The sequence below is a fragment of the Varroa jacobsoni genome, unplaced genomic scaffold, assembly GCF_002532875.2.
Source record: "Varroa jacobsoni isolate VJ856 unplaced genomic scaffold, vjacob_1.0 scaffold_9, whole genome shotgun sequence".
NCBI classification, from domain to species: Eukaryota; Metazoa; Arthropoda; class Arachnida; order Mesostigmata; family Varroidae; genus Varroa; species Varroa jacobsoni.
The window spans coordinates 295,617-307,747 of record NW_019212911.1 but is presented as its reverse complement, the minus strand read 5'-3'; the positions used below and the strand labels follow the sequence as shown (position 1 = coordinate 307,747).

Genomic DNA, 12,131 nt, shown 5'->3' with positions numbered 1-12,131 from the left:
GGCTCGCAATTCGTTTCTAGCTGTGCGTTCTCTCATAGACTTGCTGTCCGTGACTCATTGCTGAAAATCCACGACCTCTACAGTTGTAGTGGGTCCCGTTGTGCCCCCGGAGACGTTCAACTGATGAAGCCTCCAGAACCATAATGATAGTCACAATCAAAATGGTCAATCGAGACCGAACCTTACTGACTATAACGTCTTACCAATTGCGGTTTCTACTTGGAACTAGCACCATGTTACTAGTACAAAAGTGAACTAGTGATGGCAAAAAAAAATTTTTTTGGCTATTCTATTAAAATGTCGTTAGTTTAATATATGGCGTGCTGCATGCCCCTGTCACAGGTTGGGACATCTATGCACGCCACGATGTACGAATGCGACTTACGCTCGGGTGATAAGGTTTCGTAAACTTGATTTGCTCAGTAACTAATTCCACTAAGACCAAAACACAATTCCGGAAAAAGCTATGCTGGAGACTACATCCACTTTATTACCGGAAAGAAATTATTTGAATGTCTTCTCTCCAATATAGTTTATTGCAATGTAGCACCACATTAATAATCCTCGTTTTTTCATAAATATAGATCTTTGTGTAGGCACTCCCACCACTACTACAAACACCAGATGAAAAATCGCAACGCTTTTGAAAAAAGTGACCCTATCCGAAAAGGTAATACCGTAACACACCCGAACAGTAAGCACTATTAGCATTACACTGTCCTCCGAACATCACGCTGTTAATTTTAAACCAATCGTGTCACAGGTTCTGTGGACTATTTGGTCGAAGTGTCGGCAGCTTCGAACGGTGCTCTACTAAATCTTACTATGTAGTGTGGGAAATCATTAGATGCGTTACGACTAAAGAACTTATGGATGACGCTTCACTAATTGGTCCTGCTTTCCCTATCTTTATTCAGTAGCGCGTAGCCGACTCTATAACACTTGTATATTTTTAAATTGGCAGGAAAAAACGTAATTGAAAAATCTTTTTTTTTTTCACTAACCCTTATTACTAATCCGTCATGTGCGATTTGAGTAAAAATCGTCAACATTGGCAGAAATAAGACTCGGCAATTTTCAGGAATTACACTGTTGTTAGCTTTATTTTCATTGACAACAAGCTAGTCATGCTTGTTTCTGGTGGAAAATATCCGCTTCTTCTTGCTTGCATTTTCTTTATCCTGATACGTCTGTAGCTACTGAGCATCGTGCTATTAACGGTATAACGCACGTTCTATGTACAAGACAAACTATTTCTTTGCAAATGAATTCAAAAACACACTGGTAGAGTCAGCTGAGAATAATTCTTCTTATGCTCAGTTGTTGGCAGCAATGTCATTCTCAGCTCAATTTTAACTTTCCATTCCCATTATTACACGAGACTCGTGGGCTACAGACGCAGAACCGAGTTTTGGAGGAAAAATCGGAGATTATTGAGAAATAAAGTGCTAAAGAAATAAGTGCTCTGTTACTCCTTGACACAATAATTGGCTTGTAGCGAAATACAAATAAATACGTCCATTGTTTATTTTTCCAATCTATTTTGCATGTCTTTCTGGAGATAGAATGGAGCTAACTGTAATGAAAATATTATAAGTGTAGTTTGTATTACTGCTAAGGACAGTTTCTCTAGTCAGACTTCGAATTTATCCGAGGAAACATGCACCTTGTATGCTAATTTTAGGTTGCACGGTCTGCACAGGGTTATGATGCTTAACTTAACTAGATGGACAATCAAAAGCTTCTTTCAAATACGACTTGAAAAAGACACTAAGCTGAATAACAAAATATACTTATTAAATCATTGTGTTTCCTGTAGACGCACCCAAATAAAAAAAATAATACTTATTCCTTACTTCTTTGGCAAAGATGCAAGTAAATTGAAATTGAAACTGAACAAACAAGGATTTCATTTAATTAAATTGTATTTGTAAATCGCAACTATTATACAATAATGTTATGCCATAATAGGGCTACTAACGGGAAGTGTAATTGATTTTTGGTAAAATTGATTCGATGATTAATTTGCAGCTCTAAGGCAGTATGCTTTAGTTCGGTGGCGGCTCTAGTCTACTAAATTACCTTTTTTTACCAAAAACTTATGTTCAATAAAACCTTATAAAGACTTGTATAAAATTTACTGTCCTGGATACCACTTGCCAAACTTCACTTCCCAGCTTTTGGACTCTTGTTATCTAGAGTCAATATGGCCATATATTGCAAGGCGCCCGATGTGTCAAACAAGCTTACTTTAACACGCTTATCCTTGAATCCGTCTACTGTACATTATCATTCATAGAACCTCTTCAATCCAACAGCATCTGATGATTATAGCAATGTGGCTGGCCTCACGTTACGAATTCCCTGCGCTTCGAAGCCACACTGAGGACATTCGAATTTCTCGTCGCTTAGAACGTTGCTTGCCACACAATAGTAACAATAAACGTGCCGACAGCCAATCTCGTGTGGTTGTGTCGGTAATTTTGAGCAGATGCCGCACGTTTTGTAGTCGGCAAGACTGCGTTCCTGTATGAGGCTAGCTCTTGATTGTTCCCGCTTGCCGTAGAGTTTACGAAGAGCGTTTCGGAAGAAGGATCGACTTCCGCTCGAACTAATTATGGGCAGTAGAAATGCTAGAAACTCCGCAAAACTCGTCCAGAGAAGTTCCCGCGATAGGGTCTCATAGTCTGGTTGACGCATGCTCGGAGGTCTCGAATGATACAGCTTGATACCGAACAGCCGATAAAGCAGGCTCGGGTAATGGTTTTGTGTGATGAACGCGTAGAAATTGGCGACGCCGGCTAAACGGATTATTCCGTCTATTACTGTTGCACAGCGCTCCGCACGAATCTGGTCACGAATGACAATATTCAGAATACTAATTAGAAACCGCTCCCGGAACCACTGGGTTCCTGCAAGTAATAAAAGCATCGACCACAGTTTCCATTTCATTAGAGGCTTCCCACTTCTATCAAGCATGGACAAATCCAGAAGCGACTGGCCAACTGTCGCAGGCTGGTTCTGTAGCAAAAGCACACTAAATAGAGAGGCCTTTATTATAGCATCTACCTCGAGCGACCAAAGCGCTAGAAATTGGCTGCGTTCGAAGTATTTGAAAGCACCAGTTAGTTGATTTTTGAGAATAGTAAAAAGCTGATCGTCAAGTTCGAAAGCGTCTAACTGATCCACTCGGGAACCGATTAGCTTAGACACGGCCATTGTGATTTTTACCACAGGGCATAATTTTCCCAAATAGTAAAAACCACCTCAATGGATCTGGACAACTCGGCACACATGCGCACAAACACCGATCAATCACTTAAGCTTGTACTAAACTTGTATTAAAGCACTTGTATTAACCTCTGAGTGTTCCTTTTGATAAGAAATAAGTATATCTTCTAATCCAACTATGGTATTGTACCACTATACGGACTTTTTATCCAAATAGAACAGCTACTATCTGTGGCATATAAACGTCTATGAGCATGGTTATGACGATAAGGAAGGACTACTTCTGCGTGTCAAAAATTCCCAAACGTACATCTCTCTGTTTTTCATGTTTGTTTACGTTAGGAAAGGGAAGAAAATAATTTCGAAAATCGATGCTGGGTTCGAAGTCATAGCAAACACAAACTATTGCTTTAAAATCAATTTTTCGTATTCAGGTTGACTCGGTATAAAATTTTCACCTCATGCCACATGGGAGTAGCTACGCCCTTTAACCTAATTTGAGATTACCATTCGGCACATAATATTTGTTTAAAGCAATTTTTCGAAATACTACTTTGCGCTGGTCAACAAATTCTATCCGCGCATGTGTATGGCTATCGCGGGGATGTTCGATAAGAGACGGACTTCTTTCTAAGTGAAACAGAGCAGGAAAAATAATAAATAAAATTTAAATAGTGGCCTTTTTATCAAAGGACAGAAACAAACTCACTTAGTTGTACACGGCGTAGTTGCAAGCCATGTTCGCCAGGATCTCGCGTAGCGTTGCCCGTGTCCAACGGCAGGTTCGCTTGAAAAGTTCCGGTCCTATTGAACCGTACTTCAAGAAGTTTGTCCCCCGACGTGCTTGCCTTTATGTGCCTGGCAGTGACATATCGAAAATAGAAAAAGTTCAAAGCCTTGATGTCGACGCGCTGATTCTTGATTGTGAAGATGGTGTAGCTGCCACTGCCAAGGTAACCGAAATACTGAATATACACATAGGTGCATGAAATGTTGAACAAAATTATGCCTTTTCTTTTGCTGTTATATGACTTGCGTCGTTCAAAGTCAACTACAGTGCCATTATTTACTACTCCAGTGTTTTCTGGGTCGACACTTCTGCTTCATTTAGTGTTTTATGGAATGTTCTAGGTCGAAGATTTTTAAAAAGAAACGAATAGATTCATGTTGATATCCCAGTAATTGTCATTTTGAATAATCAGTTTAGAAACTTCACAGTGTATTATTTAGCGATAAGATGTAAAGTCCATTATTGAAAATTCAATGGCTTTAGGTTAAATGGGAAAGACAAATTGCAAGGTATACAAGAAACTAATTTACTTCTTGTAGAAGAACGTTGTAGCTGTGTTGGGTTATGAAATTATAAATATTCCGGTAACGAAATCTAAAGTTGTTTACGGTCGTAACAGAACTTTACCGTTTATTTTAGTCGATAATTTATATGGAACAAAAGATGAAGTACTGAACTATCCCTTTTACTTGTATTCTATATATATGTTCTTAGGAAAAAACCTGCTTTAACCTGTTTTGCTGTCCAAAATATGAAAAACGACTGTTATGTTCTAGTGGAATTTTAAATCAAGATTTTTTATATTATTTAAAAAGCTCTAATCAAGCTGTCATAAGCCGTCCCAAATTACAAAATGTAAAAATTTTAACATAAATCGTATACAAATATCGCTCGAAAGACTATAGCTATAAATGTTTCAAGGTTTACGTCCAGTACTGCTGTTAAGAATTTCTTGGGACGGTTGCCCCCACAATGTATAAACGCCCGATTTCTAATCTAAATCACTTCATATTCTCTTAAGTTTAGTGATCAAACGTGTCGCCACTAAACCGTCATGGCGACAGGATTATACTAGCTGTACGTCATTTATTTTACACCCTCATGAGACCCTACATTCCATATGCTATCATTAAACCATATCGTTTTTGGTGGTTAAGATGCTAATGCTCACTGTACGACAATCTTTATTTATGTGGTTCGTAAATGTAGACTTCTTTTTTTTTTACTTGACTAACATAATGTTGATGCGAGCGCTCATCATGATTCTATTTATCTTTACATTTTTGTTCGTCTCATTAAATATTACATATTTTACCAAAAATGTTTGCAACATTTTTAAAAGTGCTAGCCTTTGCTTACGTAATGCAGTATTTAGTCGTTCTAAATTTGTTGGAGGTTGGTGATGAAGTATTGTTGTTTGGCCAGCACAATGGAATAGGCAAATTTTTTCTACGTTAAAACTTTCGCGATAGCTTTAACATGAATCGACTTTGCCTTTCACAGCAATATATACACATAATAGTAAAGTGGATTATGACACCTAAGAGAGAATAGTTCATAGAATGACAAGGTTTTTCTTTTTCAAAAATATAGATATCTTTAGATGCACTTTTCGTGTACTCTATTGAAAAAGTTTTTTTATTGCTAAAAGAATAGATATTTCAATTGGCTACTTAGCTCTGTCGCTTCTAATGGAATTGCTCTTGCTCGTATTTATCTTCTAGTACATAATGGAAGTGGATCTTCTCAGTGTAGGAATACACGTTTTACGTTGAAAGGGTTAAAGTTAAATAGGGTGTTGAAACAATGAGCTAACTCACGTGTCATGACAAGCGAATCTTTGCAGTACAATACCAAATATAAATCGTATACGATCCCCTAGCTCATTATTAAATTTCCACATCACTGCTAATGCATTTTGTTGAAAGATAGCTAATTAGTCATGTGTGTTTTTTCTGATACATTAGGAGACAGCACGCGACACTATATTGAAAGCACTGGATTCGTTCAAGTTCGGCCGGGCGGACGTTGGCGTGCGAATTAACTCGGTGGATTCAGGATTAGCAGAAAAAGATTTCGATCATATATTTCAAGCCAAACAACTTCCTCATTCAGTTTATCTACCAAAAGTTGAAAGCGTGGAACATGTCACATGGGTAAGAGAGCACATGTAATGAGTAAAACAGTAGCATATGTGAAGTCGAATGCCGGATGTTTGTGCCGGACAGATATTGCACAGTTAGCCTGTAGACGCCTTGACGATTCTTGTTTTTTTTTTATACTATAATCGCTAGTATATAGTCAGGCTATACGCATATGTAAAAGTACATCGGACTATGCGGATGTTTACAAGATATATTAGTAATTTAAATAGTTTATCTATTTTAGGTTCTAATTTTTCGTGTATCTCTTCCTGTTGTTCAACATTAGGTGGTGGACCATGTTAACAAGCGACTTCTAAAAACAAAAGAGGACTCTTGTAAAATGCTCAATATTGTCCTATACATCGAATCAGCTATTGGACTTATTTATCTTAAAGACATCCTTCAACATGCATCCGAACTCTCGGAGATAAGCCGTGGCGTTATTGATGCAGTTGTGTTTGGCTCGGATGACTTTACCGCAAACATCGGTTAGTATATTTACGCTGTTTAGTTATACCAGTTGCTGTTTCTTTTTTTAATAACACCTGTGGTATAGTTGTGTCAGTAACGTCATATCTAAACTTACCTAAGCAATATGTTCGTGTCAAGTGACTCTTCGCAATGACGAAAATATATCTCCCAAGGGTAAATCAGTTAGCCAAAAATAATTTAAAGAAATTGCTTTCTTTATCGGTTTCTGTTAGGTTATAATGTAAATATAAATCTGCCCGTCAAATATCCTATCCATTATTAAAGTTAACTTCAACTGCACCTTATAAACCGATATAAATGAAATTTCGTAGCCCGAACTCCAACAATACACTTTTTGACGGTTCATTTGTAGCGGTCTCACGGATAGCAGGTCCCTGACTGAACACTCAGGAATTACTAGCTAACCTGCTCAATTTAATGCGGCAAATTTCAATTAGAATAGTTTATGAAGAGAGAAGAGGGTGACTTACGAACTGTAGTGCTATGTGGTGGGTTATCGGCTGTGAAACCACCACATCATGGTAGTAACGATAATGGCGATAAATGATGCATCTTTAGTTTTTCATTTTTTTACGACTACTTTCAGTTAGCACCAATTAATTCGAACTAACTCTACTCAAACGTAGAGCTCAAATGTTTGGGTAGAGATAGTTCGAACGCACAAATGTTAAATCTTGTCGGCAACCAGGAAAGTCACTCCTAAACTTTAATCAAAGTAGAGGAAGACATGTTATTTGTAGTATGTATATCTATTTATATTGAAACATGATATTGTTGGTTTTCAATTGGCCTAAAGAGTACGTACGATTTTTCTATAATATGAGTACTATTCGATTGCCCAAACTGTAAACTTCCAAGCAGTCTCTTTCAAAAATAATATTCAGTAGTTATCTTTTGTCTAACCTTTTAAAGACTTGGTATTTTGTTTCGTGTCGAATCTTGCTACAATTTATTTCGTCATGGTAATTTAACCGTCTTCATTTTTCAAGTTACTTTTTTTGTAATAGGAAAACATGGCGAGACTGAGTCAGCTAGATACCTATTGCAAACTAATTCACTTGTCATTTTACATTACCAACTCTTTACGAAATTCTGTTTACTGAAGTAAGTGATTAAAATCGCCCAGATCAATTATAAGAGCCGTTATTTCTTAATGAAGTTTCCGCTATTGTCCTTAAAATGCAGGAACAACGGTGATAATAGCCTAGATAACTTCGAATAACAATGCAAGAAAACTAGGCTTCATTGATGATCATTACGCCATTGGAATAATGGCGCGAATAACTGCAAATGAAGAAGTATTTAAAACTGCACCATACTGATTTCATCTATCCTATGGTCAAATATGCCGAAAATGTTGCAGACTGCTAGGACATGGTTCCATTCGATTAACATGAAGTTGTGGGCCCGAAGTATTAAAAATTTGTAAGCAAGAATATCCCCCCTCCCCCACTTGTAAAAGTACCTACCAATCAGTTATTATTATAATTAAAATTATAATTAACATTTCTTCAAACAGTTTTTTGATTAGTGATTGATTATCAATTACGCAAATATTTTCTGACTTTGATATTGTGGAAACTTGCTTCATTTCTTAAAGAAAGCAAGACGTGTTTTGGAACACGCAGACTAACCTTAGAGCTTGTCTCACACACTGTTTGAACATTTAAGCTAAACAGGAGTCCAAGTTAAGTACTCAATAATTTGTACTATAAAGGTACTACAAAATAGATCTTTTCTTTGCTCTTTCGATAAGGCCCATTAAATTTAATCTGTAATTTTTAGATAATATAGCAACAAAGGAACAGTAGGTTTAGGATTACGTGTCAATTTTCAGTTGGAGAACCTTTTAATACCTACCACATTATAAAGAAAATTATAGAACAAATTTATACTAAAAATAATTTCAAGTTTCTTTAGCATATAGTAACCGAATGTAACCACTTTGCGACCAGAAATTTCGAAAAAGACTTCCTGATAGAGAACATACTAATGATCGGAATATTTTGGCTGCTTTGACGTTATTGTACGGTTTATTTCACCTCTTCATTTGATTTGTAACGGTTGCCTTGTGTATCAGAATGATCAGAAAAGCAAAAGACACTTGACGAGGCATCCTATAAAATTTTGTCAAAAATCTTTCTATTAGTTGAAAAACGGTACAGAAGCGTACTTACAATCAATTTCGAAAAAAAACGCCACTTCGGTATTGTTATTGCCGTCATCGTTATTTTCGTCGTCGCTGCTTTGGACGTACGCGTCGGCCGGGGAGAGCGGGATCTCGACGGTTGCCATGGTGTCCGCGTGGAGGCGCTGGTTACGCCGCCGCTTAGATAACTGCCTTTAGTGATAGTATCTCCAATTATTTAGTTAAAAAAGTTTTTATGCATATTGTGATGATAAGGATAATGAACTTTTATGATCATACATTACGTGTGTCTTTGATGTTCAGCACAGTTTCCTAAACGCTTAGTTTATAACACATAATGAGGGGAGGGATGGCGTCGCCAGCTTAGCTTAGGGGTTAGAGCACTGGTCTTGTAAACCAGGGGTCGGGAGTTCGATTCTCCCAGTTGGCTGATCTGTTTTATGCAACTTTATAAAAACGTACCGAATGGTAAATATAGACATGAATATCTTGCGACATTGTCTCTGCATTAATGTTACCTCGATAGTTAGTAGAATGTATGCTACTTTCACATATTGGTTCAGATTTAATAAAGCAAACTTTTCATATTCTTTGTCATCCTCTACAGGCGCGCAGCGCACCAAGGACGCTCAGGAAGTGCTGATGGCTCGTCAGCAGATCGTTCTATTGTGCAGGGCGTTTAAGGTCCAACCCATCGATATGGTCTACATTGATTACAAGGGTGCGTTGTCCTAACAAAAAGATTTCCTTTTGTATGTATTTTATGAACTGTTGCATTTAGATGCTATTTTTGAAACACTACTCTTTGCAATGTTATGTGTGCGTCGCATTGTATTGACTTCTGTAATGTAGATTCAGAAGGACTACGTAAGCAGGCCCTAGAAGGCGTAAAGTTAGGCTTCACGGGAAAACAAGTGATCCATCCATCGCAAGTGCCTATTGTTCAGGAGGCATTTTCTCCATCCAAGGAAAAAATTGAGTGGGCCAAAGACCTTATTAAGGAGTTCAAGCAGCACACTGAGACAGGAAAGGGAGTGTTCAATTTCAGGCAAGTCGCAAAACAAAAGCAAACAATTAGCAGCAGTAATTCTCAATGTGTTTTTTACTCTAAGGAAAATATTTTACTTAGTAATCAGTGTTACTTTTATGTGTAAAGTTTCAATAATGTAATGATAGTAAAGGCTAATGATCCACTGAGCCCTCGACCGGAATAGAGATATATATAATATAGTTGGGTTTGCAAAATTCAAACGAATAAAAGTGCAACTATTGTAATAAAACTTGCATATACTATAATATTTATCAATTCAAATTGGGTCGTAGTCATTGAAGTGTAGTCACTGATAAGTTTGTACAGGCTTTTTAATAGAAATCATCATTATTAACAGGCAAAAAGTGTGTAAAAATATCTTACAACAAAATGTTCACTTTCAGAGGGTCTATGATTGATATGCCAACAATACTTCAGGCGAAAAACATTCTTGAATTCGACTACGTAATCCGCGGCGAGGAGTTGCCTAAAAAATACAGAGTTGACCCGAACAACGATGACGTTGTAAAGGAATAGCGATAATAGAGATGAACATGTTTTACTGCTTGAGTAGTTATCACCCATTGTACAAACGAGTAGCTGCAGATGAAACAAAACACCAATCTATGTTCCAGTGTGCGCTGTAGATATTACTAATTCTCAACGAAGTGACTGAGGCAGACAACTTGCTGTACAATAGCACCAGCGACGGCAACCATTGCGTCAACAACAATAGTTCGTGTGGCAATTTATATATTATTAGAGGGGAGGTAAATGTGAGGAATGATTTGAAAAAAGGTTTTACTGAATAAATATTCGTGTCGTTATGTCACTTGTTCGTGTATTAACTTTCTGCCATTTCAGAATTATATTGATAGAAAATGTAAGAAAGAGCTTCTGCGAAGAGCTTATTAACAGAATATATTGTAGCCTAAAAGGAGCATCGCTCATTTGTTCAAAGTGTTTACGTATGAATTTGTGCAATTCTTTACTCTATTTGATTTTAAATCCATGAAATTTTTGAGTGCCTAGCAGTAAGCTCTTCATCGCATTTCGTGGTTATTTGAATCAGTCTTCCCCTTACTCATAGAGAACCATCTATTTGAGGAAACAGAGAACTTCATGAAACGTTCATGATATAACTTCGACGATCTTTTCTTTGTTTTTGGAAACCTAAATATCGTTTTGCTAATGACCAGCGATAAGAAATTGACAACGCTCGATTATGAAGGAAAACTGGAGTTTAAAAATTACCGAGAAAATCACCACCATGAGATATCGAACTCCGCCTTCGTGCGTGTAACTCTGGTGTCCTAGCGACTAGACCACGCCACACTGCACGTTGCGTTGCCCTGTATCTCCAACAAACCGAGACAGTCGCTACTTTTCAATAAAATTATCTTTGCTGAAATCATTATCCTAATGAATACTGCATATGATTTCAGATAACAACTAGCTCCTGCGTTAAAACTGTCAGAAAAAACCCATGCTATAATGTATACTGAGTGAGCAGCATCAATTTCAACATGGCGGAGTTTCCTCGCTAGATGAGAGACGAGTTCAGCTGGCATGAGTTTGCTTTCACCTTACTGATTGTTAGTGTTGGGCCCAACCAGCCTAATTAATTATTTTTATGCGCATCTCATATAAACAGTTCATGGATAGAAATAGGTGTAATAAATATATACAAACAAACGTAATACTTGACGGTCCTTCTTAATAAGGACACTTAGTGAGTATTTGCAATACGAGACACTCCGCAGGTGTTATACTGCAATACCTATATTAAAACATAATCCTTTCTTACATATTACTCAGTTGTATTTTCGCAGATATGAATACACAATAAACACCAATTAAATAAGTAATAATTCAGATTTTCTTAGCTTTGTTGTATCTGCCTAAATCTCATCTTTGATGTTTATAAGTTGTATTCTCCATTGTGTGCAGTGTGCGATTGAAAAAAAAGCACGTTTTCGAACTTAGAAAAAGAAAAACATTATAGCAGAACGTGGTTTCGATCCACGGACCTCTGGGTTATGGGCCCAGCACGCTTCCACTGCGCCACTCTGCTACACTGTTTTCGCCTCTTTACATCTCTGATCTGTCAGGACAGCCAAGGGCAGGCGGCACTACGGGAATATTCGTTCTGTCGCTGTTGCTTAATACAAGTTCCAATCTCAATCTGCCTAAGCGTTGACGGTTAAATTTGCATATAGCCGTTTGGAGTATTCATTCGTTTGTGTATAGTCATGATGGAGTTTTCATACAAAAATTAAGAATATGTGCAGTTTT

The 12,131-nt window shown here is 37.3% G+C and overlaps 2 protein-coding genes and 2 non-coding genes across 4 annotated transcripts; 2 read left to right on the top strand and 2 right to left on the bottom strand.

The window, feature by feature from the left end:
* Positions 1-1,074: 1,074 nt before the first annotated feature.
* Positions 1,075-3,561, bottom strand: Pex2 (peroxisomal biogenesis factor 2). Its single transcript, XM_022839609.2, has one exon. It carries the CDS (start codon positions 3,217-3,219, stop codon positions 2,329-2,331), a length of 891 nt encoding a protein of 296 aa, XP_022695344.1. The 5' UTR covers positions 3,220-3,561; the 3' UTR covers positions 1,075-2,328.
* A 247-nt stretch (positions 3,562-3,808) lies between these two features.
* LOC111264387 (citramalyl-CoA lyase, mitochondrial) lies at positions 3,809-10,668 on the top strand. Its single transcript, XM_022840294.1, has 6 exons — positions 3,809-4,184; positions 5,989-6,177; positions 6,452-6,653; positions 9,414-9,527; positions 9,659-9,854; positions 10,241-10,668. Exons 1-6 carry the CDS (start codon positions 3,969-3,971, stop codon positions 10,371-10,373), a joined length of 1,050 nt encoding a protein of 349 aa, XP_022696029.1. The 5' UTR covers positions 3,809-3,968; the 3' UTR covers positions 10,374-10,668.
* On the top strand, positions 9,164-9,236 carry TRNAT-UGU (transfer RNA threonine (anticodon UGU)). Its single transcript has one exon. It is a non-coding gene; the product is annotated as a tRNA-Thr (tRNA).
* A 1,170-nt stretch (positions 10,669-11,838) lies between the features above and the next one.
* Positions 11,839-11,910, bottom strand: TRNAM-CAU (transfer RNA methionine (anticodon CAU)). The gene has a single exon. It is a non-coding gene; the product is annotated as a tRNA-Met (tRNA).
* Positions 11,911-12,131: the final 221 nt, after the last annotated feature.